Source organism: Myotis myotis, unplaced genomic scaffold, assembly GCF_014108235.1.
Source record: "Myotis myotis isolate mMyoMyo1 unplaced genomic scaffold, mMyoMyo1.p scaffold_m19_p_11, whole genome shotgun sequence".
Lineage (NCBI taxonomy): Eukaryota > Metazoa > Chordata > Mammalia > Chiroptera > Vespertilionidae > Myotis > Myotis myotis.
The window spans coordinates 62,119,448-62,147,331 of record NW_023416315.1 but is presented as its reverse complement, the minus strand read 5'-3'; the positions used below and the strand labels follow the sequence as shown (position 1 = coordinate 62,147,331).

Here is a 27,884-nt window from a genome sequence, read left to right as displayed (position 1 = left end):
AGTATGAAATATCTTGTGGTTCACAAAAGTTAAAAAAAAAAAAAAAAAGAATGAATAATGTCATGTCTAAAGAACACTGAAGTCAGAGGCCCACTAGCCAAATCTGAGACAATATAACCATTAAAATAAAAGACATAATTGAGAAGAAGAAAAAGGTCCATCTTAGAGTACAATGCCAATAAATAAATATGAAAGGTGGTTGCCCAGCAATGTGAATGTACTTAATACCACTGAATTATACACTTAAAAATGGTCAAAATGTGATGATGGAAGGAGACTTGACTTGGGGTGATGAATACACAATACAATATACAGCTGATGTATTAAATTGTACACCTGAAACCTATGTAATTTTTTTAAGCCTTACCCAATGATTTTATTTTTTTAGTGAGAGAGGAAAAGAGAGAGAGAGAGACAGAGAGAGACACTGATCTGCTACCTCCCATACGTGCTGACGGGAGATTGAACTCATAATCTTTTGTATATGTGATGCTCCAATCAATTGAGCCACTGGGCCAGGGCTGTAACCTATATAGTTTTATTAACCACTGTCACCCCCAATAAATTCAATTAAAAAATGGTTAAAATGATAAATCTTACGTATATATCACAAAAAAGTTTAAACAAATAAGGTATAAATGTTAAAAGAATGACAGAATTAGAAAGCCACGACAATAAATAGTAATAATTAATTTTGAAAAGAATCTCAAAAGGATATTAAATATTAAAGGATAATGAGTAAGTCAAAATTTAATGAGAAAGAGGATATTTGTATAGTCTCAAAGTAGCTTCCTCCCGCCAAATACTTATTATTTACAAATTCATTTGTACAAAATACTTAACTAAAATCTATGGGCACATAAGTGTTAAAAGTATAGGGATACACATAGATGTACCCAGCAAATGCTAACCAAATGAAAACATTACAGCTGTGTTAATGTCAGACAAAATATTCTTGAAGGCAAAAAGCCCAAGTGATAAAAGGAGTAATTGACCAGAAAGATATTAAGGATTCTGAATTTACATGCACTTAACATAGTCTCATAGACACTTAACAAATCTGACACAATTACGAGGAGATATTTACTGGAAGACAATCAGTGAGAGTTTTTAACATAGTTCCTTTGTGACTAATCAATCATGCAGACAAAAATTAATAAAGAACTTAAGAACACCACCAAAAAGCTTACTAAATGAACAAATATGGGGTCCGATATTTGAGACTATGCATTTTTTTCAATATAACAAGAACCATTTATAAAAAGTCATCACACAGCAGGCCTAAAAGCAAGTCTGAAAAAAATACCAAAAAATCAATAGGGTACAGATCAGAATCTCTAACCATAGCACAATCAACTTAGAGAATAGAAAAAAGATAACCAAGCCTTTCATTTCATATATTTGGAAATTAAAAGCAACACTAATCAATAATAACAATATTTCCGAACAACTCCTTTATGTCAAAGAAAAATAAAAACGGAAATCAGAAAAGCTCTGGCTATGACAAGGATATGTAGAGGGTTAATAGATTGTTCTTTGTACTATATCCTATAATTTTCAGTGTTTTTGAAATATTTCAAAATTTAAAAGAAATAGCACGCATTGACAAATAACAAGATAATATTGATTTGTTTCTCTGACATTTGTGGCAATTCCAGGCCAAATTATATTAAAAATCAATGGAGAGATTTAAAGTGACACGAAGAGCCATGGTCCAATAACTGGCTTCCTCATTGTGGCTATGCTTTAGCACCTAATGTGCTTTCTGTGAAAGTTCCTGAGGGGGAAAAATCATTACTCTGCTCAATAACCTAATCTGGTGTCAAATAATTGACTTTGTAATAATCAAATCCACCACAAATAGATTAACATTTTCTAACATTGTTTCCCAAGGTAAATTAAAGATAAGTTTAAAATGTTTTGAAAAACAACAGCACTTCTGCCGTAAATCCCTGCTCTGTCCTTCATCGTTCCAGGCCACACCAACCTTCCCAAAGGAGACAACTATCACTTCACTGAGCTTTGCTATACCGACTACTTAAATAGAAATTATAGCTTACATTATATAAAAAAGCTTTCAATCTTAATGTAGATGAAAGGTTCAAGATTTCTCAGTTAGTTCAGCTTTATTTTACTTCTTAAATTTGGAACTTAACTCTAACTGCATAAAATATAAAAACAAAATATATTTCTCTCCTATGCTACACAAGGTATATAAGTTAAAAAGGCTTAACATTTATGTACAGGTAATCCAAGTAACGGAAATAATAGGTTAAGGATAATGTAAAGTGACACCATTTATATGTTAGGTCTAAAAATATATGTACATACCCAGCTTAACTCTATGCTGTTTCTCTTCTTCACTTCTAAGAAAAGTATCCAAAGTTCGTAGGTCTGTCATGTAGTCGTGTTTGTCAGTAGGGGAGTTATAGACAGTGGGTGAAGAACGGTAGCGAGATCGCAATCCACTGCTCTCCACGGGTCCGACAGTGGTAGGGTACGAAGAAGGAGAAGGACTATAACTTGCCAACTATACAAAATAAAAATAACCTTTATTTTATTTAATTGAAATTTACTTTTGTTTTGGCTTTTGACTTTCAAAAAGTAATACAGCAATACTAAAATCCAGACCACTGACACCACCATGCTGACCCGGATATGAAGCAACAGGTGGGAATGCAAAATGGTACAGCCACTTTGGAAGACAGCCTGATGGTTTCTTACAAAACTAAACATACTCTTACCATACATTTAGCAATCGTGCTCACTGGTATTTACCCAAAGGAGTTGAAAGCTTATGTCCACACAAAAACCTGCACACAAATGTTTATATAGTTTTATTCATAACTGCCAAAACTTGGAAGCAACCTACTTTAGTAGGTAAATAGACAAACTGTGGCACATCTGGACAATGGGATATTATTTAGCACTAAAAGGAGCTATGAAAAACATAAAGGAAACTAAATGCATATTAAGTGAAAGAAGCTAATCTGAGAAGGTTACATACAGTACAATGACAACTATATGATATTCTGAAAAAGGCAAAAATATGGAGACAGCCCTAGCTGGTTTGGCTCAGTGGATACAGCATCGGCCTGAGGATTGAAGGGTCTGGGGTTTGATTCCAGTCAAGGGCATGTATGTTGGTTTCAGGTTCCTCCCTAACCCAGGCCCTGGTTGGGGCTCGTGCGGGAGGCAACCAATCGATGTGTTTCTCTCTGCCTTTCCTGCTCTCTTCCACTCTCTCTAAAAATCAATGGAAAAATATCCTCAGGTGAGGATTCAAAAAAACAAACAAAAAAAACTATGGAGACAATAAAAAGATCAGCTGTTGTCAGGGGTTGGGGGAAGGATGAATAAGTGGAACAAAGGATTTTTTTTCTATTTTTAAACATTTTATAACTCATTAAACAGTGCCTGTATAAAAATTCACACAAAGTTGCTAGAGAGCGTACAATTTCCAAAAATGTCCTGGGTTTTTGTTACATTCAGTTTTCTAAAGATGCACTCAAATCAATGATAAAATGCAAACATTATGTGATGGTTCATTTTCTTTGGTAAAACTATATTCATTATTTTGTCTCCTCACAGTATTAACTCTGATAACACTTTGTGCAGGGTCTGCTATCACTAGGATATCAGAAAAACATTAAGGCTGGATCTACGCAAGGCAAGTATTTCCAAATGGCAGTAATAGCTCTTGGTCCCCAGCCCCACTTCATAGCACCTATCTACACAGGCAGGGAGAGAGCTCAATGGGTTCCAATCAGGGGTCTTGAGAAACCCCCTCCCCCATCAGGCAAGAGGCAAATGTTTTGGGGAAAGGTGGAAACAGAGGGCCATCTCTACAGGAACCCCCGTGGCCATGTTGTGGTTTGGTCAGGCCAGTGACTCTTAGCATTTAAACAGCGATCCATTCATCACTCAGTAGATCCTATTGGAGGGTTGATGACTGCTGCTGATATGATACCCCTCCCCCTCAACTTACAGAAAGGAAGGTTCAGGGCTGACACTGAATGGGGAGGGGCACGGAGCATGAGGATTTTTTTAAAAAATATATTTTATTGATTTTTTTACAGAGAGAAAGGGAGAGGTATAGAGAGTTAGAAACATCAATGAGAGAGAAACATCGATTCAGCTGCCTCCTACACACCCCCTACTGGGGATGTGCTCGCAACCAAGGCCGATGCTCTATCCACTGAGCCAAACTGGTTAGGGCAGCATGAGGATTTTTAAGGCAGTAGAAACACTCTGTATCCCATAATGGTGGATACACGTCCTTGTATATTTGACCAAACCCACAGAATGTGTACCATCAAGAGTGGACCCTAATGTGAACCATGGACTCTGGGTGAGAATGATGTGTCAGTGTAGGTTCTTCAATTGTAACGACTGTACCACTCTTGCGCCTGATGTTGACAGTTGGGAAGGCTGTGCCTGTGTGCAGGGGGCACATGGGAAATCTCTGCACCTTTCACTCAATTTTTCTAGGAACCTAAAACTGCTCTAAATATAAAGCCTATTTTTTTAAAAGTAATATATGCATGTTTTAAAACAACTAAAAAGTATGAGGAGAAAAAAAAGTCACACTTAGAACTTTGCCACCCAGAGATAATATAATCCCTTTTCACATTTTATGTATTTTCAAATCTTTACATGTATATGGCTGTCAATATATTTTTTTCACATAAATGACAATACTATCCATTTTTAATTTTATGTCCCTGTTTTATTTAAATTTAACCAAACATTTTCCTATAATATCCTTTATAGCCCTGGCTGGGTGGCTCAGTTGGTTGGAGTGTCCTCCCATGCACCAAAATGTTAGTGGTTTGATTCCTGGTCAGGGCACATGCCAGGTTTCAGGCTCAATCGATATCCCCGCACATGGGTGTTACTCTCTTCTCTCTCCCTTGCCGTCCCCCTCTCTCTAAAAGTCAATAAAAATATATGTTTTTTAAAAACAAAAACTTCTAACTAAAATCTGGGTCATTATTGGCTCTTAAATGGGCAATTTGGGTAACTCCATTACCCACTGTTGCTCCATTTCTTCATTGATGAAATGAGGAATTTCAACTCAATAGATTGTATAGGTATCTCCAAATTCTGAAATAACTTGACTGGTCAAGAGAAAAGAGTCCTTACCTTATTATAACCACTGACGGGTGAGTAGGTCATTCCTGGGCTATAAGAACCACTGCCCCCTGACGACAGACCTTGTAGCTGAGGGCTGTATCCAGTTATACAGCTGGTGGTGAACTTGGGGCTGGTACTGGGTGAACGAGATGGGCTGTAACTCAAGACACTCTGACCCTGAATTGAAGAAGGTGGAGAGGGAGGAATTTGGGTTGCTGCCAGGTCATGTGGAGGAGTAGTCTGTACAACTAGAAGAAACATAAATAAATGGCAAATAAATAAAATGTGTGTGTATATAAATAACATTTCTATGAAAACAGATTTAATGAACTGAATCTTTTTCTTCAAAAAACAAAACAAAAAGGAAAGTAAAGAGAACGTGGTTGTTAAATTACATAAAGTATTATTACCGAAAGACACAAATTAGTTGTTTACCATTTCCAGAGTTCAAAATAAGAAATTAGCTTCAATGCAGCAAGCATTAGTAATTTAATTTTAATTATAATTAAACAGAACAAACTTTCAGGAGGCTATTGATTGCTAATTTCATTTAATCTATAAAAACAGGAATAATAGTCATTGGTCTTAAGACAATTTATTATAGACCTGCTTAATATAGTTGAACCAGATGGCCTAAGCCCCTTCCAGCTGAGTCTAGAAAAAGGGAAAATTAAACTGAGAAAGAGTTATTGCCAACCTTTCCCCCATCTTTGCAAAAGATGCAAACACTTACCAGCTGTTTTTAACCCTAAAAGTGTTTGCTGTCCAGGGCTAACAACCAGACTTGTTGGTGCCACAGTATATTTGAAATATCTCCAAAAGTCAAACAAAGCATTTAGGCTGAAGAGAGATGCAAGAGCAAGCTCTGTAAGAGAACAACAATTCATTTATTTATTTTTTAAAAAGGGTGTGTGCGTGTGAAACATTTAAAAGGGGAAACAGAACTCTTTATACTTAAGCAAATTAACAAAATTGAAAACAAGGGGAAACAAAACTCTTTACACTTTAGCCAATTAACAAAATTAAAAACTTCTTTTTCCTAGCAGTTACCACTTAATGTCTATTACGTGTAGGGTACGTACTACTAAGTTTCAAAATAGTATCACTAATCCTTAAAACTAGTACAATAAACATTTTCATCTTTATTTTAAAGATCAACCAACAGTTTAGAGAAATAAAGTGATTTTGCAAGAGCACACAGCTAATTGTTGATTCTAACTCAGGTACGGAGATTCCAAAACTCTTGCTCTCCCATTTTCCACACTACTTCCATCACAGACTTTAGGCTGATGTGTACATCAGACGATGGAATTTCCTTTCATGGCCATAGGACTCTATACCCAAAGACTCTGAAGAGCAGACAGGGAGGTGAAGAAACGAGGAGACTGAGGAAGGCATCAATGTTGTAGAAATCTGATTGGTTCTGAAAGGTGAACAATTAGAGAAGTAGGGAAGGCACTGCCGGGAGAGTAACAAATACAGATCTCACTACCCCCAAACTATTTTTCTTCACAAGACCTCCTTATTCTCTAGAATTCTATTGTTCAATGCAATTGTCTCCTCTCCTGGAATGTCCCTTCCGTGAGGGCAGGGACTTTGTTCCCTTCCTGCTGCATTCAGCTTTTGGAACAGAGTAGGCACTCAAATATTTGTTGGATGAAGGCATGGATACTAAGCTGAGGTAAACCCGAGTGCAGTTTTTCATTGACAGTAACTCTAAATCACAGTGAAAATTAATGACTTACCAATATACCAGAGAGGCCAGTATGTCACATTATAATATGAACTAATCAATTTTCCAGTCCTGAAAAAATTAGAAAGGCTTTTCAATGTCTTTACAATACAAAACACACCAAACTAAAAACAAACACACACACACAAAAAAAACCTGTGGAGCCAACCATTGGCCTCTTAAAAAAAATTTTTTTTTTTTCCTGATTAACTTACATTTCGGTATATATCATTCCAGCCATAGACACATTTAGGAGTCCCCAGGCTAAAACCACTTTCCTAGCTTCTGTTTCTTTTCTCATCTTGATGGTTCTGTCAATGAGGGAAGCACTAGGGCTAGACTCCCCTTGCATCTATTCAAAAACAAAGAGCACCAGAATTAATCAAAAAGAAACGACTCCGTTTAAGAAATCACGCTCGTGTCCTTCATTAACAGCAAGTAAAAGTTGCACATACTTTTCCTCGTCTTTAAAATGTCTTTCCGACATGTTCTACAGTTTAGTATCCGGATATGAAAAGGGAACCCTGCATTATAACCTCGTTAGCAATCTACTGTCATCAACAAAGAAGTGGCTGGTCACTTAAGAAAACAGCTTCATGCTTCAACAGATAAAAATGTCTTAGCTTGTAATTTGTGTGTTGGTGGTCATGTCTGCAATCGCACTATACTGTGTTTTTGAAATATGTCACAAGGACTAGCCCAAGGGCTAACTTAGGAAACCCCAATACCAAGTTTTGGGAGACCCTACCCCCTTTGCAAGGTAAGGCTTTAAAAGCATCCTAAATAACGCCTTCCGCAGCGGCCACTCACTGCCCATGCTCTTCACTCTGCACGCAGGTGGATAAACAGACCTCAGTTTGCTTTTTAACTTTTAGGAGGGCCAGTGTTCATGTGAGGGAGCTGAGGGCGAGTGGGGAGGAGTGTGCATTCGGCCTTGGTCTACACTGGGGTTTGCATTTTCTTTGTTTTGCTGGACCTCATCTCTCGCGGACAAGTGTAAGGTTTGTTCCAGTTACATGGAGTCGCATCCCCGCGCACAGAGCAGTGCCCTTCCCGCCACCCGGCCGGAGTCCAAACTCCCCAGGCCAACCGGCTTCCCGCCCGGCTCTCCCAGTCCGAACTTCGGCAACCCCTATCGCCTTTCCTCCGTTCCTCTAAGAGTGGCGGGCCACCGGGCCACACCCCCCGCTTTGGCTAAGCCCGCGGTAGATGCGCGGGCCCTGAATTCCCACGGCCCGCGTGGATTTGCGTCCAGGAAGCACAAAAAACGACCCCGAACACGCACCATGATCTCTAGCCGGAAGCCGCTGACTCGCGCCAACTCTACTGCTCATGCGCGGAGCCAACGGTCAGGCGAAAGAGACCTGCTTACAGGTCTACGTTACCGGAAAAACGGGTTCTCTCTTCTCGCGAGAAGAGAAGGGGAGGGGCGGGGAGAGACGGGAACTGAATGCGTTACCAGGGAAACACTCTCGGATTTGTGGCTGGCGCTCAGGTGCGGGGAGAAAACTGAGCAAGCAAAGATTCAGACCAGGTTCCGAATCCTCATTGATAACTATAAGAAAGCAAATTTCTGTGTATTAATATAATTATAGCTTCTTTAGGGCACTTATGGGCTCACATTTTAAGACATTTTATTCAGTAGAGTGGCTAATTGGTCGGTTAGAGTACGTTGTGATGTGTCCAGACACCATCAGCAATGACAAAGCATTTCTCACAACTGTGTTTTAAAAAAAATGTTCCGACCCCATGTTAATTCTTAAATATCCGTGTAATGAAGGTGCAGCAGTAACAAGAAAAACTCAAATGTGTTTTGTTAAAGTTGTTAGTGGTTTTGAGGTTTTTTTAAAAAAAATTTAAATTTCCTGCATTTTCTTTGGAAGAACTTGTAATCCCGGGGGAAAGTTCATCATAGAGTTCAGTTTGGTTTTTTTTTTTTTAAATATATTTTATTGATTTTTTACAGAGAGGAAGGGAGAGAGAGAGAGAGTTAGAAACATCGATGAGAGAGAAACATCGATCAGCTGCCTCCTGCACACCTCCCACTGGGGATGTGCCCGCAACCCAGGTACATGCCCTTGACCGGAATCGAACCTGGGACCTTTCAGTCCGCAGGCCGACGCTCTATCCACTGAGCCAAACCGGTTTTGGCCAGTTTGGTTTTATTGAACAAATATAAACGCCTGCAGTGTGTCGCCGAACCATGCAGGGGTGTAAGTAAAAGCGCTCTGATGACTGCCTCCAGGAGCTCTGCTGGGGGAAGGAGGGCAGATGATTGGGAGGCACCTGGGCCCAGGTCGGGCTCCCCACTAGCTGCCTGGAGGAAGCAACAGGCCTCAGGCAGACAACCATCAGAATGGGCAGGGCCTGAGGACGTGCCCTTGAGGATGCAGAGAAGCGTGCCCCTAATAAAAACACCCCATATCACAAGCTAGTGAATTGTTACATCATGCAAGTCCCAAAGACCAAAATTTTTCTTAAAATGTTCCTAAAGTCCAATAGAAGAAAATGACGTTTCCTTGTGGTATTGCATATTGAGAAAATGAAGGTATGCTGTGGTTTTACAGATCTGAGAGATTTTTTTTTTAGAGTGGGATTTTTATAATTTTTAGATTGTCTTAATAGCAATGGTGTTTTGCTCTAGTTTTAGATAGAGAGATGAACTAACTTGAAAATTGTTCAAAGTGAAAGGGTTCTATGTACAGTCAAATTGAGAATACCAGGCTGCTCCTTACCCCATGTCTGGCTCTTACCTAAGAAGAAATTGTATACATTTGATGTCATTCACAACAGACACATGGATAATTTCCCTTTTAATGCAATCTATAAATTACTGTGCATTTATTCAAGGCTTATAAGGAGCACTACTGCTACTTGGCATTACACATTCGTTTGCTAGGGTTGCCTTAACAAAACACTACAGACTAGGTGGCTTACACAAAAGAATTTTTTTCAGTTTTGGAGGTTAAAAGTCTAAGATCAAGATTCCAGCAGAACTGGTTTCTCCTAGGGCTTGTCTCCTTTGGTTTACAGATGGACACCTTCTCTCTGGCCTTTTTTTTTTTTTTTTTCTGTGCTTGAACAGCCTTACTGTCTCTTCCTCTTCTAATAAGGTCACCGGTCATATCGGATTAGAGCCCCACCCTTATGACCTCATTTAAACTTAATTACCTGTTTAAAAGCACCGTCTCTATAGACAAATTGAAGATTAAAGCTTCAACATATGAATTTTGGGGAACACAGTTCAGTCTATTACGCATTAGAATGCGTATGTTAATTTACAATCATAAGAGACTGAATAAAATGAGTACTCCAGAGACTAAGATTTAAAGACATTAAAATACGGCATGTAAAGAAAATATAGTACAGCCCTGGCCATTGTGGCTCATTGGCTGAGCGTTGTCCCATGCACCAAGAGGTGGCCAGTTTGATTCTGGGTCAGGGCACATGCCTGGGTTTGGGGCTCCATCCCTAGTAGGGGGTGTGCAGGAGGCTCTCTCTCTCCCTCTCCTTTCCTCTCTCTCTCTAAATTCAATTTAAAAAAGAAAATACTATATTGACCATTGAACAAAATGGGGGTTAGGGGCACCAACCTCCTCACAGTAGAAAATCCAAGTATAACTTTTGACTCCCCTAAAACGTAACTACTCTCAGTATTTGCAGGGATTTGGGTCCCAAACCGAAATCCAAGAATGCTCAAATCCCCTATAGAAAATGGCATAGATCAGTGCATACAGTCAGCTTTGTGCATCCCTGGGCTCCCAAATGCAGATCAAAACATTACAGGTATTTATTGAAAAAAAAAAAAATCCTATTAAGTGGACCCATGTGATTCAAACCAATGTTGCTTAAGGGTCTATTATATATACAAATTTCAGGGATGGGGGAAATAAGGCAGAACACACTATATTAAGTTATGAGGAAAGACCATAAACTTTCATAAAAGTAGTTTAAGTAAATCTCCAAAAATTTAGGAATCTAAGAAGGGTTTGTCAGTTCCTGTCACAGTTGCTGAAGTGTATGTCACAATAGGTTGTCAAGGAAGTTGTCATACATGTGGAGCGAAGTACTTCCCAGTCACTGTCATCCCTCTCAGCATGTTTTACTTTTGAAGCAAGAAGCCCTCATGGGAGAACTTCTTTCCTTATTTTGGGCAGTGGATCCTCCCCCCAGACCTCTAACTTTTAGCATTCCAAGTCAGGATCATGAGTGCTGGCAGGATGATTCCTGCGGGGCAGTAGGGACCTTACTCTTCTGGTATTTTGTCATTATATTGGTCTTGATGTTCTTCTCTCGAGCTCCTTTCTGGGTAGGATATTCTTTTCATTTTAAATAATATCTTTACTGTACACTAGGTGTTTTTTTTTCATTAAAATAAAATTCACTTTACTTTGATGAAACAACTTTTTTAAAGTTTGTTTTATAGTTTTAAAAACAATACAATCTTATTGTAGAGCAGTGGTTCTCAACCTTCCTAATGCCGCGACCCTTTAATACAGTTCCTCATGTTGTGGTGACCCTCAATTTCAATGTTACAAATTGAATATAATTAAAGCATAGTGATTAATCACAAAAACAATATGTAATTATATATGTGTTTTCCGATGGTCTTAGGCGACCCCCGTGAAAGGGTTGAGAACCGCTGTTCTAGAGAATCCAAGAATATAGAAAAGGATGAAGAAGAAAATTTAAACTACTGTAATCCTATTTCTTAGAGATAACCACTGTTAACGTTTTGTAGTATGTTCTAGTTTTTCTTTTTCTCTATAACAATATATATTTCTCCATTTCTCTATCTTTGATCTTACATGGTTAGCATTTATGTTATAGTGTATATTTTCATATCCTGCTTTTTAACTTGATATTGTAACACTTCTCCAAATTATATTCACACAGCAGAATTCTTAGTGACTGCATACTTTTGTTTTGTCTGTGGTTGCACCATAACAAATCTGCAATTTTGAGATATTGAGGTGGTTTGTACTTTGTTAATATGCTGTGTAATGCTGGGATAAATTCCCTACCGGTTAATGACCTTGAAATTCCTTGTGTAGCCAGGTAATTTTAATTACAAATAAAAAAGTCGTTTTATTTATTGGATATGTGTTGTAATACTTTGGGGATTTTAGAATGGGGCAACATACTCTCAGAATAGAATAAGCTACAGAACTAAATGAAACTAAACAGAACTAAAGTTGCTACTCTAGACCACCTCCTAGCAGAAAAAAATACCATCCTCTTAGGAATGAGGTAGCTCATTTTATCAGAACTGTTATGTTCCAATAAAAAATGACTGTGACCAAGCTCTTGTAAGTCGCTGACGTGGGATCCTTGCTGGCCATTAATACCAGGTTGACGATTAATCAAACCACCATCATTTAGCATTGCAGCCAGAACCCTGGGCTGTCGGTGGTCAGCTAGACTGAGTGCTATGTCAGCTCTAGATGGAGAGGAAGAGGTTTGTTATGTCTATGCCAGCTGGATTCCATTATAATAATCAAAGACTCTTTCCCTCGTCATGTCTTCCCCCTTAAGAAGTTTTTTTTTTAAAAAAAAATATATTTTATTGATTTTTTACAGAGAGGAAGGGAGAGGGATAGAGGATTAGAAACATTGATGAGAGAGAAACATCGACCAGCCGCCTCCTGCACACCTCCTACTGGGGATGTGCCCGCAACCAAGGTACGTGCCCTTGACCGGAATCAAACCTGGGACCTTTCAGTCTGCAGGCAGACGCTCTATCCACTGAGCCAAACCGGTTTGGCTTAAGAAGTTTCATCTAAAGTTTAAATGCTTCATAAGGTAGATACTTTGCCAAAAGGAGATTTAGAAGCGATAGCTTATACATATCTTAGACTCCCTAGCTAAGTCTATTGAATTTGTCTGGTCTGGCAAGAAAAGCTACTTTAGAAAATTAACAAAAAATTGAAATTGATTCCTGGCAATTTCATCATGAAGACCACTTAAGAGACCTAAGTTGTGTTCTTCTCCCTTGCTTCTGTCATAGTCATAGTGACCCAAGCTTCTAGGACCTCAAGATTGCATAGGCCAGTGGTCGGCAAACGCATTAGTCAACAGAGCCAAATATCAACAGGACAACGATTGAAATTTCTTTTGAGAGCCAAATTTTTTCAACTTAAACTATGTAGGTAGGTACATTGTTATTAACTTAATTAGGGTACTCCTAAGCTGGCCTTTGCTAAAAAAGTCTTCAATCTGATTGAGGTACGTTCGCTGAGGTCGACCCCTTCCAACTCTCCATCCACACTCGTCTTGTATACTTGTTTCGTCTATCTCCTTTCCGAAAACCGACTTCTGCGCATGGGCCACGAAGTTTCAATCGCACTGTACGTGCACGCCCGCACGTGGTATTTTGTGGAAGAGCCACACTCAAGGGGCCAAAGAGCCGCATGTGGCTCGCGAGCGACGGTGTGCCGACCACTGGCTTAGGGTCCAGTCTCCTGTTTGTAAGCAAGTTAGATATCAGTTATCTATCCTTTTTAAAATTGATAAGGCCCAAAGAAATTAAGTGACTTGTCCAATCTCACACAAACTTGGGAGCAGTAAACCCAAGTTTCCTGCCATATCATTTGTTTGCTTCAAAGCATAGTTGAAATGTTGAATTAATTTATTCAGTGCTAATTAAAACCTTAATTATCTTAGAAGTTTCATCTTTTATTTTGTTCAGCTGAACTGCTTCTTCTAAAGGGTCCCAGATTTGAAATCTGAGAATCATATAAGGACTAGTCAAGGAGGACGGAATTTTTCCTTCCCTTTGAACTTCATTTTCTCTGCTAAACTATAAGCCTTTATTTACAAACCTTGAAGTAATGGTAAAAGTGTGATGGAAGTGTGGTGGTAATTATCCTCAAACATGAAGCACACTGATTTCCTCTGGATTTGCCACTTTTTAAGAAATTATTTTTAGTTGGGGGCGGGGAGGGAGAGAGAGAGAGAGAAAGAAAATATGAGAAACACTGTTTGGTTGCCTACTATACATGCCCTGACTGGGGATCAAACCCAGTATGTGCCTTGACCGGGAAACCAACTGAGCCACACTGGCAAGGGCTGGATTTGCCACTTTTGAAGATGCATTTACCTTTTGCTTTCAGAGACTATATATGCTGCGTTTAGCTTATATATTTGTTTAGTGTTTGTTTGGACAGCTGATCAATGATTCTCATCATTGATGTTTCTATCTCTTCCTCTCCCTTCCTCTCTGAAATAAATAAAAATATATTTTAAAGAAGAGAAAGGAATGGGCCAAAGATCTTAGATTGCAATTATGAATACCCAAGTATGGCACTTTTCAACCCAAAGAGTGTTTGATTTTACATAAATTCATTTTTTCTGTATTTAGACAATTTAAAAAAATTAGAGGGGAAAAATTACTTTACCACTCAAAGTTAGCCGTTGCTAACACTCCTGGAATCCTTTAAAATCTTTTTTCTTTTCATATTTTTAGCTAACTTGTGATCATACTGTATATACAACTTTGCATCTTGATTTTTAACTTAATATTATAACATTTATTTCTTCATATTATAACATACTTTTACCATAATCATCTCCACAACTATATATTATATGATCGTATAATTATACTGCATTTAATTAACCATGTCTATTTTTGAATTTTGCATTTTATATTATCTGAATTACGCTGTGATGAATATTTCTGTACACAAAACCTTTTCTCTTTGGGGGGTTATTTCCTGGTGAAAAGTTCCCAGAAGAATTATGTGTCAAAAGTGTTATGAGTATTCCTAAAATTTTTGATATATTCTGAAGGAGGAGGAGCTTTATATTTGTACCAGTAGCCCTGACCACAAATCCTTGCGCCAGTAGGTGCTGCTGCCCGGCCTGTAGCTCCCCCCTCCCCCTCCCCCCTCCCCTCTCTCCCCTCATCCCCATAGTTTGCTGCCCTGCCCCATCCTGTAGCTCTCCTGCAGCTCACTTGTACCTCGTACCTCGCTGGCCCACCCTTCTGCTGATCTGTGATCTGGTCGTGATGCACTTGGTCATTATGCCTCAGAGTGGAAAAATTACTTTACCACTCAAAGTTAGCCGTTGCTAACACTCCTGGAATCCTTTAAAATCTTTTTTCTTTTCATATTTTTAGCTAACTTGGGATCATACTGTATATACAACTTTGCATCTTGATTTTTAACTTAATATTATAACATTTATTTAGCATATTCCTCTCTTATTATATAGGATTATTTGACAAAACCATCTTCAGCATGAAAAAATGGGAGACTGATCTGATAAATGGGACAAATACATTTATGGAGTATTAGGCAGAATATTTGAAATTGGAACTATTCAGAGAAATCTATTTATTCTGGTTGCCATATTCACAGATAATATATGTTTTGGTTGCATTTTGAAGGAAAGTTTCTGAAGGATTTAGGAGATACTAAGTCTATGAATTGAGGTAAAGATCTGAAAGAATTATTGATAATGTGACTTGATAAAATGCCCTTTAAAAAGTAATTTATAGTCCTAGCTGGTTTTGCTCAGTGTTAGAGCATCAGATTTCGGACTTAAGGGCCTCGGGTTTGATTCCCAGTCAAGGGCACGTCAATGTGTCTCTCTCACATAGATGTTTCTCTCTCTCTCCCCCCGCCTCCTTTCTCTCCCTCCCACTCTATCTAAAAAATCAATGGAAAAAATATCCTCGAGTGAGGCTTAAAAATTTTTTTTTTAAGCAATTTAAAACACTAATCATAGTACTATCAAATCTCTTTTTAAATGATATTTCTCTATAATATGAATACAGAAAAACTTTATAACCTATAGCCCCTTATCATTATTATTTTCCCTCAAGTCTTTGTTCCTTTTGCTTGGTTCAAACATTTTGGTAGATTCTGCTATCAAAGTATAGTCTTCCTAATGGGCAGCAGAAGTGAAACTGAAAGGCAACCAACTATGATGACTGTTGTGTGTGCCATTGAGTGACTCCAACTCCTGGTGACACTATGAATGAGTGGTGTCCACAATGTCCTGTCCTCAGCAACCCTGCTCCACTGCTGTAGACTCATGCCTATGGCTTCTTTGCGGAAGTCGATTCATCTCGTATTTGGCCCTTCTAGTGAAGAATCCGCTATTTTCTATTTTCTCTGCTTTCTTATGATGTGCCCAAAATAGGAAAGCTTCACTTTTGTTATTTTTGCCTCCAGAAATGTTTCAGGTTAAACGTGCTCTAGGACCCACTTGTTCATCTTTCTGGTGGTCCAGGGTGTCCATAGAGTTTTCCTTCCGCACCACATTCCAGATGAGTCCATTTTCCCCCATCAGCCTTCTTTACTGTGCAACTTTTGCATCTGTACATATTAGTTGGGACTGTGAGGGTGTGAATGATCTGAGGGTGTGTATGATGTAAGGTCACCATCACTAATCTATATTTCTGAAACAGATGTCTGAGAAGAAAAAGGATGAAGATAGTGGGACAAGCACTTCAGTAAGCAAAGGTAAGAGTTGGTGCATATTTAGTATTGGACTTTGATGAGAGAACTATGTTGCAAGTGTGGAAAGCAGGCAACAGAGGTGAACAGCCAAGCGTGTTATAGGGCCTCCCCAAGGCCTGTGGCAGCTTATTGGACAAGCCCCTTGCTTTAGTGCAGGATAATTTAGCTGCTGTAATTTAGTAGGGGCTATGAATTACTGGTAGGTAAAGCTCAAGTTCTTTTCATTCCTCAGCATTCTCCCTTCACACAGCTTCCTTTTTACATACACTTATGGTTAGTGTTACTACAGGATTATGAGCTGTAAATAACATCTTTTTCAATAACCCATAAGCAGTTATGTGCTGGAAAATGTTTAACAAACGACTCTCCAAAGATGTGTGTATACATTTAAAAAAAATTAAATATAAAGGATGTATATAACGTAATTTACAAATAATCTGTATAATAAAAACCCAGCGACCATTAGGGTGGAACAACCGGATGACCAGAATGACTGGTCGCTATTACGCACACTGACCACCAAGGGACAGACACTCAATGCAGGAGCTTCCCTCTGGTGGTCAGTGTGCTCCCACAGGGGGAGCACTACTCAGAAGTTAGGCTCATGGCTGGCGAGCACAGCTGTGGTGGCGGTAGCCTCTCCTGCCTCCATGGCAGGGCTAAGGAGCAGTGAGCCAAGTGGTAAGGAGCAAGCAGGAGGGCGGTTAGGAGCGAGGGGTCCCAGATTGCAAGAGAGGGAGCAGGCTGGGCTGAGGGAACCCACCCCCCCCACGCATGAATTTCATGCATCGGGCCTCTAGTAAAATATATAATACTCTTTATGGTAAATTCCATAGAGACCACTGATTCTCACAAAATACTTTCCTTGATTTTTACCAGACTCTTGCATCCTTAGCCAACTTATGTCTGCAATTGATCAACAAGTATAGTTCCATTATGAATGTTACTTTCCCTAAAGAGTAATATGAAAGAAACAAGATGTATCTTGGAACTTAACTTGGTTGTCAATGATGTGAGTGACTTCTTGGCAAATTGGATAATAGCTTTAGAATATTCTGGAAGAATATTTCCTTATTTTTTGGAGGTGCTATTCTCAATGTAGTGGCTATAGGCATGATACTTTTAAATGTAAATCTAGGTTAGTACCATCTTCTCCATCACTTTAAACCTAGACAGTCAACAAAACCATAAAACAATGCCTGACTTTTGGCTCTTGTTGATTTTTATCCTTCCCAAACTGATTTCAAGTCACTAATATGTCAATGATGCACAGTAGCACATCATTATGTGGTATTTCCAACACCCAACAACAGACAAATAGCTTCAAGAGCATACATCATAATAAAATGTAATAAAATAATTAGGAAGTGATGTTTTGAGCATTATGTTTATTTGTAATAAATTGATGTAATGGTAAATGTTGATAGTTTAATTTTTTACTAATGTCTGTGTTTAACAACTATCTCACAAAATTTCTGAAAGCTTAACTAAGTTATTGACCAGCCAATTCCAGTACACCACTGTATAAAGAAAAGATTCTTTTTAGTTTCCTGCTATCCAAATCACATTCATATAAACACGTGAATCTTTAAGACTTCAAAGGAGAAAAGGGTCCTTCTCTGGAAAAGTTTAGAGATTTTCCCCCTGATCTTATATCAGGGCTCATGAAACTTCAAAAGTCATATGTCAAGCATCTATTTGACCTTCTGGTATTTGGAAGATCTGGTATGGTACTGGAAAATGCCGTCAGCTGCCAACACTTGCAAGTAAGTGGAGAAAAGTGGTGGCTTGGCAAATGGCAACTAAGAGTGAGCCCACACATGTTATAGGCTCTTAGGTAATGTGAAGGTATGGTAACCAACAATGTGCCTAACTTGTTGATTTGTTTCATTGATTGTTAGCAAGCAAAGATACTTCCCGTAAGTGGCAAAACAAAGATGGTGCCTGGGACTCTCCACAAAAGATGAAAAAACCAAAGCAGATCCAGCTTACTCCTATAACTGACTCAGAAGTGGCTTTGGTAAATGCCTATCTTAAACGAAGACGATCTATGCACCATTCTCAGTTCAGCCAGGTGAATCAGACCCAGCCTGACAGTGATACTACTGAGTATGACAGTGAAGAATCTGACTCCGGAGCCTCCTCGTGGAAGGAGAGTGAAAATGAGCACCCATCACCAGCCGGTATTAAAAGAAAAACAGTTCAGAGGCAAAAGAGTGTGGGAAGCTACCAAATCAGGGAAAGGCCCTGCCTCCACTGCAAAGCCATGAGAACCAATGAATGGTTGACACGCCATTTCCTTCAAAACACAACAGCAACAGCCCCAAAGAAGGGAGATATTCAAGAGGAAAATTCTGTACCTGAGATTAACACAAAATTCAGTAAATTTTGAATTTTATCGAGTCTTTACCTTATTTGAAGCTAAATGAAAGAGATAAAACATGAAAAATCACCAGAGCTGTAGGTGAGGAGGCTTTTTATAATAAAGTCTCTCTATTAACAACAAAACCCTAGCTGTTTTGGCTCAGTGGATAGAGCATCAGCCTGCAGACCAAAGGGTCCCGGGTTCAATTCCCGTCAAGGGCATGTACTTTGGTTGCAGGCTTCTCCCCGGTTGCAGGCTCCTCCCCAGCACTGGCCCTGGTTGGCAACCTACCAGGAGGCAACCAATCTCAATCCATGTGTTTCTCTCACGTCAATATTTCTGTCTGTCTTTCCCTCTCTCTTCCACCTCTAAAAATTCAATGGAAAAAGATCCTTGGGTGAGGATTAAAAAAAAAAAAATTAAAACAACAACAACAACAAAAATACTTGGAACCCAAGAGATAAAATTTCAAATAATTATCCAAAAACAGGCCAATGAATTTGTTCATGGCACCATTGGAGAATCAGAGATCTGCATCCACTATCTTTTTTTATTCAAAAGAGCACAAGACAGATATTTTATCCCTTGAGTAAATGTTTTTTGTTTAAGGAAGCTCTTTAAAAATATATTTATGTTCAGAACCATTTACAATTATTCATATGTTTTGATGATCTGACTGACAATGAGTTAAGTGAAGTTGGTTAGAATAGAATTGGCCCATATTCTCAAGGTCCATAGTTTCAGGTGACTAACTCTATCTGGGCTGTATTGCTGCACATGCGTCAGCTGGAGGCTGGTGAGGAGGAGGAGCTCAAGAGCCTGGAATAAGATCTCTGATTCTTGGAGTAGACCAAGGAGGGAAGGTAGACCTAGAAGGGCAGCTGGCCCATGGGCTATCCATTGTTATTGTCCAAAGGGCATGGCAAATGTTAAAAAAAAAATTTATTCTGACACTATGGTAAGGAAGACTTTATTCAACACTATTGTTACAGGGGTCAAATCTATTGCAATAGAGGAGAGAAATCAAGCTCAACTCCAAATACAGCAAGGACACGCCATGATTTATAGCCAAGGAACAGGGTAAGGGGGTCAGTGAATAGAAATCATTAGGAGGAAACATCAAGGATAAGGGGTTTCTGCTAAACTAACCTAATAGAATTCTTGGTGAAGGCAGACCAAGGACTTACACATCAAAGATGGAAGATGAGGAACTCGATCAGATGTCAAGGGTGATCAGAGCTCAAGGGTGGATGGGACACTCACTAAACCTACTTAGTATTTTTGCTAAAACTGGGCTGGACAGGCCAAAGATAGGATAGACAACCGAGTTGAGATCTGGTCAACAAGAGGGCTCAGAAGAGCCTGACTTAAAGTTTGATCTTTGTTGAAAGTTAGCTGTAACCTAGACATAGTTGGGGCTGGGCTTTCCAGTTAACTGGGGATCCCAGCAGTGGGCAACTCAGTAGGCCTAGGGGAGAGGGTGGCCATTCTGGCTATCACTCTCTAATGGCAGAACCCAGCTGGGATAGAAAATGAAACCCAGATTCCAGAGAAGAGGGCTGGCCAGGATTGATAAGCAGCAGAGACTCTGGTCATTAAGCTAGTTCAAAGAAGGGCTTTAGGTCTTAGGGGAGGACTTAAGTACTACATATGATAAAGATTGCAACATAAGGACTGAGCCTTTTATGGGAGGGAAGATCACAGAGCTCTGACACAGGGCTCATGAGTCACTGATAACAGCAGCTTCCTTAACTGATTGCTGTACAACAGAGACTAGGAGGGCAATGTGGGAGCCTCAACCATCAGAACTAGAGTCCAATAGGCTATTAGAGTCCAGGACATGGGGGCTATTTCTGAGCTTATTTGAGGAGACTGTCTTATTCAGATTGCCTCACAATTGAAACTGGTCTACCTTTTCCATGTAGATGTCCTTTACTTCTCCACACCCTCCTCCACTGTGTTCCCTCAGGCAAACTCACTAGGCCCTTTCTAATGCTCCAGTGCACATTGAAAAGTCCTCCATCTCAGCATCCTTAATATTTTAATGAATGTGTTTGTTAGTTATATATATATTACATATGTATATATATGTTGGCAAAAGTAGGTTTACAGTTTGTATGGAAAAATACATGCAGGTTATGATTATTACAGTAGCTTTATTCACTCTCTGTTTCATGTACTCAACTGTAAACTTACTTTTACCCACTTCTGTATATGCATATATGCATACCCTTAAAGGTAGAGTCCATGATTTGTCACCTTTGTATTTCTGTGACCCAGCACAGTGCCAGACATGACAGATAAATAATGCAGTTGGGCCAAAACCGGTTTGGCTCAGTGGATAGAGCATTGGCCTGCGGACTGAAAGGTCCCAGGTTCGATTCCGGTCAAGGGCATGTACCTGGGTTGTGGGCACATCCCCAGTGGGAGATGTGCAGGAGGCAGCTGATTGATGTTTCTAACTCTCTATCTCTCTCCCTTCCTCTCTGTAAAAAATCAATAAAATATATATTTAAAAAAAAATAATGCAGTTGAATAGATATACCAAGGGATGCACAAATTCAAAAAGGAGGAGTTGAGGAAAGCTAGGTGACAGAGAAAGCAGGGCAGAGGCCAACATCTAAAACTTAATAAATAAGTATGATATTTCTAACTTGATAAGATCAAGATCTTATTTTGTTTATCTAAAGAGCACCAACACAAAACACAAAAGACAAGTAAAAATATAGTCGTAGTTTGCAGAGGCAGGATTTAGACCCAAGTATTCTGGCTTCAGAGTTTGAGCTCTTAATTACTATGACTTAACCATTATTCTCTGAAGATGGAAGATCCTGATTTTAAGGTAAGTTAATCACTACCTCCTATACAGCCATAAGTGATGTCTAAGCAGATATAATCTTACCAGGAAAAGATGACTATTATCTAGATAACAGAGTAAGGGAACATGTCCCAAATGTCTTGCTTGTGGGTTTAGAATATAAACCAATGACACTATTTTCTGAAGAGTCATTTATATCAAAGACTTACTTTTTATGGTCTTATCCATAGGGCTAGAACAGATCAGAGTTAGAGGGTAAAAGACAGCCACCTAGAGTAAGAAGGAATTAGGGTTGAGATAAACCAGGGCCTGTAAGTATGAGGGGATTAACTAGGGTAATCTGTGAGTACATTAAACTAAAAACAGGCCAAACAAAGCCAAGGAAAGAGATCCACTGGATCAAAGGACTAAGGCAGTGGTTCTCAACCTTCCTAATGCCTCGACCCTTTAATACAGTTCCTCATGTTGTGGTGACCCCCAACCATAAAATTATTTTCGTTGCTATTTCATAACTGTAATTTTGCTACTGTTATGAATCATAATGTAAATATCTGATATGCAGGATGTATTTAGGCGACCCCTGTGAAAGGGTTGTTCGACCCCCAAAGGGGTCTCGACCCACAGGTTGAGAACCACTGGACTAAGGCAAAGGCGTGGGATGAGGAGCGAAAGCATAGCTAGGCATGTTGGAATGGAATTAATGAGCAAGGTACAGAGCCATTGATGTGGGAGACAGTTCATGGAACCAGGGCTGCAAACTCTAGTCTTGGCTGGATGTTGCTTGTATGCAGTCTGGTGTGGGCTATCAGGGTGGGGGTCCCTGAGCTGCATAACTTCTCTTCAGTTCCCCCTTGGTAAATGGGATAAACGAGGCTGTCTGGTTGCAACCTGTTTGGGTGGCATGGAATCCCTGGGCTTGCCTCCTAGCTGTGGCCCTTCCATGCAGCTAACTGCAGAACTGACATCTGCGGCAATGTCCACTTACATCAAACACCATCATTCTTGTCAGGAATTGCCATGCAGGGAGCTATGTGATGCAGGGAAAAGTCCAACAAAGATGGATGTAGTGAAGAATGCGAATATACACATGGTAGGTGATTGGAGAGGGTTGGGGTAGCTGGAAACTATGGCACCAGACAGATAGGCTCAAGCTCTGAACCAGTATCTGCCCTTGAGGACTGGGTGGTGTGGATTTGGTGGCAGGAGAAATGAGCTAGTAGGTAAAATCTAAACAACAACAACAACAATAATACTGATAACACTAACATTTAGAGAGTGCTTGCCATATGCCAAGCACCGAGGTAAGCATTTTGTAAAGATTATTTACCCTTCACAAGCCTGCAGAATACATCTTTTCCCAATTATATGGATAAGGAAACTGAGGCTTAGGGAAATTAAATGATATACCCAAGGTCATACAGCTGGTGAGTGTGGGGGAGCTGGGTCTTGTCTGACCACAAAGATTTTGTTTTTACCATGATGATAATACATTATCTGTGTTCTCAATGGAGAGCGATTAGATAAGAACTTGGGAGAGCTATACCAAATACCAAACTGAATCCAAAGTGAACAGGGGCCTGTTAATGGAAAATGGAGCAGAGTCAGAAACCAAGCAGCCATGGGAGCAGTTTAGTAAAGCTGGAGAGGGCTCACACTGTTGAGTGGAGAGGCTGTACAACATAGGGTCTTTTGGGGGGGGGGGGGGGGGGAAGGGGGGGGGAATAGAAAATTAGCTGGAAAGGTTGGTGAGGGTAAGAATGAACTTTGCACTGAGTATCTATACTAATAAAAGGGTAATATGCTAATTAGACTGGGAGGCCTTCCAAGAGACCTTCCGGATGTCCTTCCGGACAAAGCCATGGTGGCGGGGCCAAGGCAGAGGCGGTTAGGGGCGATCAGGCAGGCAGGCAGGCAGGCGAGCAGTTAGGAGCCAGCGGTCCTGCATTTCAAGAGGGTGCAGGCCAGACTGAGGGATGCTGCCCCCACCCCCTGTGCACGAATTTCATGCACTGGGCCACTAGTCAAGGTATAAGAGGCAGTGAGGTTGATGACCAAGGATTTGAGAGGAGAATGGGGAGAGGACAACATCCAGAAAACCAGGTAGCAACCACTGCTCTTCCCCACTGCCATCCCTTTCTCCCAGGAAGGAATACTATCTCCCAGCAGATGCTAGAGTAGTTTCCAAAACAGCCACCCATTAATAGAGTGTGAAATCAAATTTAGTGGGTTGTGACTAGCATTTATTAGAAAGTAAGTAGAAAATAACAGAGTATTGCACATAATAAGGGTAAGTATTGTCTCTGCTCCAGTGTGTGTGTATTCAGTTGCAATTTGAAATGTGTTTCTTACTATGGCAAGAAAAGAAGCCCCACAAAGCCAGTGCTCAGAGTAGCTTTCTTTGCAGATTTTCGGTATTAACCAGCTCTTCCACTGAGTGAGTGAAGGCAGTTGTCACTGCATTTTTGATGGTTGTACGCTAGCCATTAGTAAAATCATCATCCATACCAGCGGTTCTCAACCTGTGGGTCGCGACCCCTTTGGCGGTCGAACGACCCTTTCACAGGGGTTGCCTAAGACCATCTTGCATATCAGATATTTACATTATGGTTCATAACAGTAGCAACATTACAGTTATGAAGTAGCAACAAAAATAATTTTATGGTTGCATCACATGAGGAACTGTACTTAAAGGGCCAGAAGGTTGAGAACCACTGATCCGTACTATAGGATGGACCAACTGTTTAGATCAGTGAAAAGCCTGAACTGAATTCGACTATTTTAAAAGAATTTAAGGTTTATTATTTTTATATAGCGTAAGTGGAAGCAAGCTAACCAACTGTTGCCTGGTACACAGGGGTGGGCTTAGCCTTGGTGAATAGACAAGCATAATTTGTAATTGACATTTCAAAGAAGCCTTAGAAACAGGCCAGCCTTTGTTTAAATCATAATTACCCTGTTTGTATGTAAAAGGATACTTCTAAAGCTTTTCAAAACAACTGGTTCTTTTAAGTAGATAATTATTCCCCTTCCAATCTTGTTTACCCTATTCAAAACTTTAGTGAACTCTTTTTTTTTTTTTTTTGCATAGATAGTACAAAGGTTAACTTCAGCCAGCCCCTCCTTAAATTATTACAAATTCCCAATTAGTGGATTCTAAATAGGGTCTCCCTGTAACAATATACCAGAGACTTGTATGATGTGTTCTTTATTGCTTTGAATAACATCTGACAAGTTTCCAAGTGCGAGGCCACCTGGGTATTCTCTCCGTCAGGAACATGTGGTCACAGAGGTACTTGAGAGAAGGGCACAAACATGTGGGGGTGGGAAGGAGATAAAGGGAGAAAATGCTTTTTTTTTTTTTGGTACCTATTATATATCAACAATATTAGATTATAGTCACTTTTCTGTTGTAAAAAGGAGTTGCACTTTTAATCTAAATTTAACAAAGGTACAGATGAAAATAGAAAACTGATTTTTTCTTTAATGCCAACTGGAAGTTTTTGGAGAGGCCTAGAGAAGTTGGAAGATGCATTATGAAAAAAAATATACTTGTCCTTTTACGAATTACATTTCTCATTGCAAATATCCACTTAGTGCACCCAAGGAAATACATAATATGCTCTAAAAAAAAACCACGAGAAACTAAAAAACAAAAATGTTATAATCCTGGGCCATACTGTTTTCTTGTCCTTATCTTTTTTTTTTTTTTAAATCTTCTGAGCTTGGCTTCTTTCACAGGCAGTTCCTCAAGCTGCCTTATTACAGGGGTCTGTTGTCCATAATTGTCTTTGTTTATTAGGGCCCTCTCTCACCATGAAGTTTCATGTGTTCAAAATCCTGATTTAGCAGTGAGAACAGCAGGCAGGGAGCCAACCCTGCTACTAATTAGTGTAAATCAAAAGGGGGAAACGAGGAGATAAAAACCAGGCCCCAGTGGAAGGGTCTGCAGCCAGGGTTAGTAAGACTGACTGGCAGGTCAGAGTTGAGTAAGAGACAAAGGGGCTTGGAGAAATGCCACTTAGGGCCGGGGTCTTTTTGTCTCTCTTCTCTGATTGCACCCCTTCAGCTGCAAAAAGGGTCTGTGGCAGCCTCCTTTGATTGTTTTCCTTCCATTCAAGCAGACCCTCATTTTTGTTCCGTTGTTCCACCTCCCTTAAAGACTTGGAATTAGGTCCTGATTGTTTAAGCCAACCATGGCAATGCGGTCCGTCAATGAGTGGTTCACGCATGGGTTCATGATCTAATTCTGGAAACCGTAGTTTGCTGGTGGGGGCATTCTCAGAAAAGTCTTTTTGGTCTTTAAAAAAAGACTTGCCCAGGGAAGAAATGGTCCCTTTTTGTTTGGTGGAGGATTTCAAGTCTGCACATGATGTCTGCAACAGTGACAGTTACACGTGTCCATAAAGGCATTACTCTGAATATGTCAGAGTGAGACTGTGGTAAAGACTAAATCCTGAGCTGCTGAATTAGCAAACTCTGGAACCATCCTACTATTTGACTTATTAGGCAAGAAAATTCTCTCTATTGTTTAAGCGTTTTAAGTTGGCTTTTCTGTTACTTGCAGCCAATACAGAGTCTTAGTCATCTTCTTATCATCTATAATTTTTAAAACAGCTCCTTTAACCTGGGAAGCACTCCATAATACAGCAGATGTTAAATACTAAACAAAATGCATGTTTTGATGGGGTCTGTGGCTATTCATTTATAAAGGTCTATGTAAATGTTGTGGACCTTTTCGGGGGTGACTGCTTTATTACTCTTCTTTCTGGGAGCCTCTTCTACCCCAAGTCTCATGAATGCTGGTACAGTGTGATCCTGCCAGTTCCTACCCCACCTTCACCTGGTCCAGGCACTGATTTCAGTAATACCTTCTTCTTTCTTTTGTTAATTCTCACCCGAGCGTATTTTTTCCATTGATTTTTAGAGATATTGGAAGGAAGGGAAGGAGGGGGAGACAGAGAAACATGCCTGTGAGAGAGACACATTGATTGGTTGCCTCCCACACGTGCCCCAATGCGGGGTGATGGGGGCCCTGTGGGTGGAACCTGCAATTCAGGTATGAACATGCCCTTGATGGGGAATCAAACTTGAGATACTTTTCCCTGATTCCAGTTACTTCCTGAGGCCCAATTGTTTACCCACTCATGGGCGTCATGGCATTTCACTAGCAGCTTCTTATAATAAATTTCCCTTTGAGATTATGCTAGCTCAAGTGGGTTTCTATTACTAGAAACCAAAAGAATCCTTAAAACAGTGGTTTGTTGGTAAATGTTTAACAATTGCCTCCGATTGTTAAAAGCCCTTGTTTTGATGCACTTGCTGATTTATCAGTGATATAAATACTCCCACTATTGCGTATTTCAAGCTACCAAAGTGACATCACTGAACGTGGAGTTGGGAAGAGATGAGCACATTGGCTCTGGCAAACTGGTCTGAGCCAGCTCCAGCTCACACTGCCTAGGAATACAACATAAAGCATGCTTTTCAGAAAACTCACATGACATAGAGGAGATTCAGGGCTATATGCTGATGGCCGGTAAGCTGGGAATTCTGGCATTAAAATATTTTAATTAATTTCAAATGTGCAGAGTCTTGGGGCTCAGGGAGTAGAGAAAGTAGGATTAAGTTTTTAAATAATACTGAAAAAATATTTTTTCAGTATAATAATGATTCAGGTATATTGGGACGAGGTGGGAGGTAGGGGCCTTGGATTGAGTAAAGAGGGTGGGAGTACAACTGGGAAGGTGTTAGGAAGGTGACCTGTGTGAGGGCAGGGTCCAGACCTTGACAAAAGGGAAATATTACCTTGTACCAGTCAGGAGGGGCATTCTGAGGGGTGAGAAGCCACGGCTACCTGGTACCCCAGGTTACCATACCAACAAAGGGCTAAATTTGGTCATTTGGCCATGTCCTGTAAAATCTCCTGATCTGCTTTGTTTTTGTCTGAAGTTCCTTTAAAGAGAGACAAGCCGCCTGGCCAGGATGGCTCAGTGGTTGAGCCTCAACCTATGAACCAGGAGGTCACAGTTTAATTCCTGGTGAGGGCACATGCCCGGGTTGCGGGCTTGATCCCCAGTGTGGGGTATGCAGGAGGCAGCCGATCAACGGTTCTCTCTCATCATTGATGTTTCTTTCTCTCTCTCCCTCTCCCTTCCTCTCTGAAATCAATTAAAAAAAATATATTTTTTTTTAAAAAGAGAGAAAAGCCTTTTACTGCACAATTAAAGATAAGATGAGAAGGCATTAAATGCATATGTAGGGTTGGAGTAATACTATTGTTGTGAATGAGGTCAAATAATCAGTAAGAGTCCTGCATCAGATTCCTACCTCCTTTGATGAGGGGACGTTGGGAGGGGTAGAGAA

The 27,884-nt window shown here is 40.0% G+C and overlaps 2 protein-coding genes across 6 annotated transcripts in view; one reads left to right on the top strand and one right to left on the bottom strand.

The window, feature by feature from the left end:
• Positions 1-8,216, bottom strand: part of TMEM209 (transmembrane protein 209) — a 30,755-nt gene extending 22,539 nt beyond the window's left edge. For all 5 annotated transcript variants that reach the window (XR_004970965.1, XM_036328688.1, XM_036328689.1 and 2 more), the window contains exons 1-6: positions 8,154-8,216; positions 7,084-7,220; positions 6,882-6,940; positions 5,870-6,001; positions 5,146-5,384; positions 2,332-2,530 (exon numbers count right to left, since the gene is read on the bottom strand). Coding sequence is in view for 4 of the 5 variants with exons in the window: in XM_036328688.1 (XP_036184581.1) it covers positions 2,332-2,530; positions 5,146-5,384; positions 5,870-6,001; positions 6,882-6,940; positions 7,084-7,220; positions 8,154-8,156 (769 nt within the window). In the remaining variant the exon portion in view is untranslated. The remainder of the gene's footprint in view (positions 1-2,331; positions 2,531-5,145; positions 5,385-5,869; positions 6,002-6,881; positions 6,941-7,083; positions 7,221-8,153) is intronic.
• Positions 8,217-10,994: 2,778 nt separating this feature from the next.
• Positions 10,995-18,781, top strand: SSMEM1 (serine rich single-pass membrane protein 1). Its single transcript, XM_036327039.1, has 3 exons — positions 10,995-11,177; positions 16,287-16,341; positions 18,240-18,781. Exons 1-3 carry the CDS (start codon positions 10,995-10,997, stop codon positions 18,728-18,730), a joined length of 729 nt encoding a protein of 242 aa, XP_036182932.1. The 3' UTR covers positions 18,731-18,781.
• Positions 18,782-27,884: the final 9,103 nt, after the last annotated feature.

What these genes read in the sequence shown, in the direction of transcription:
- SSMEM1 (XM_036327039.1), top strand. Translation starts at nt 10,995, where the DNA reads ATGGGAGAACTTCTTTCCTTATTTTGGGCAGTGGATCCTCCCCCCAGA. An exon ending in TCTCTCGAGCTCCTTTCTGG is followed by an intron (nt 11,178 to 16,286) that starts GTAGGATATTCT and finishes TTTCTGAAACAG; the next exon opens with ATGTCTGAGAAGAAAAAGGA. An exon ending in AAGCACTTCAGTAAGCAAAG is followed by an intron (nt 16,342 to 18,239) that starts GTAAGAGTTGGT and finishes ATTGATTGTTAG; the next exon opens with CAAGCAAAGATACTTCCCGT.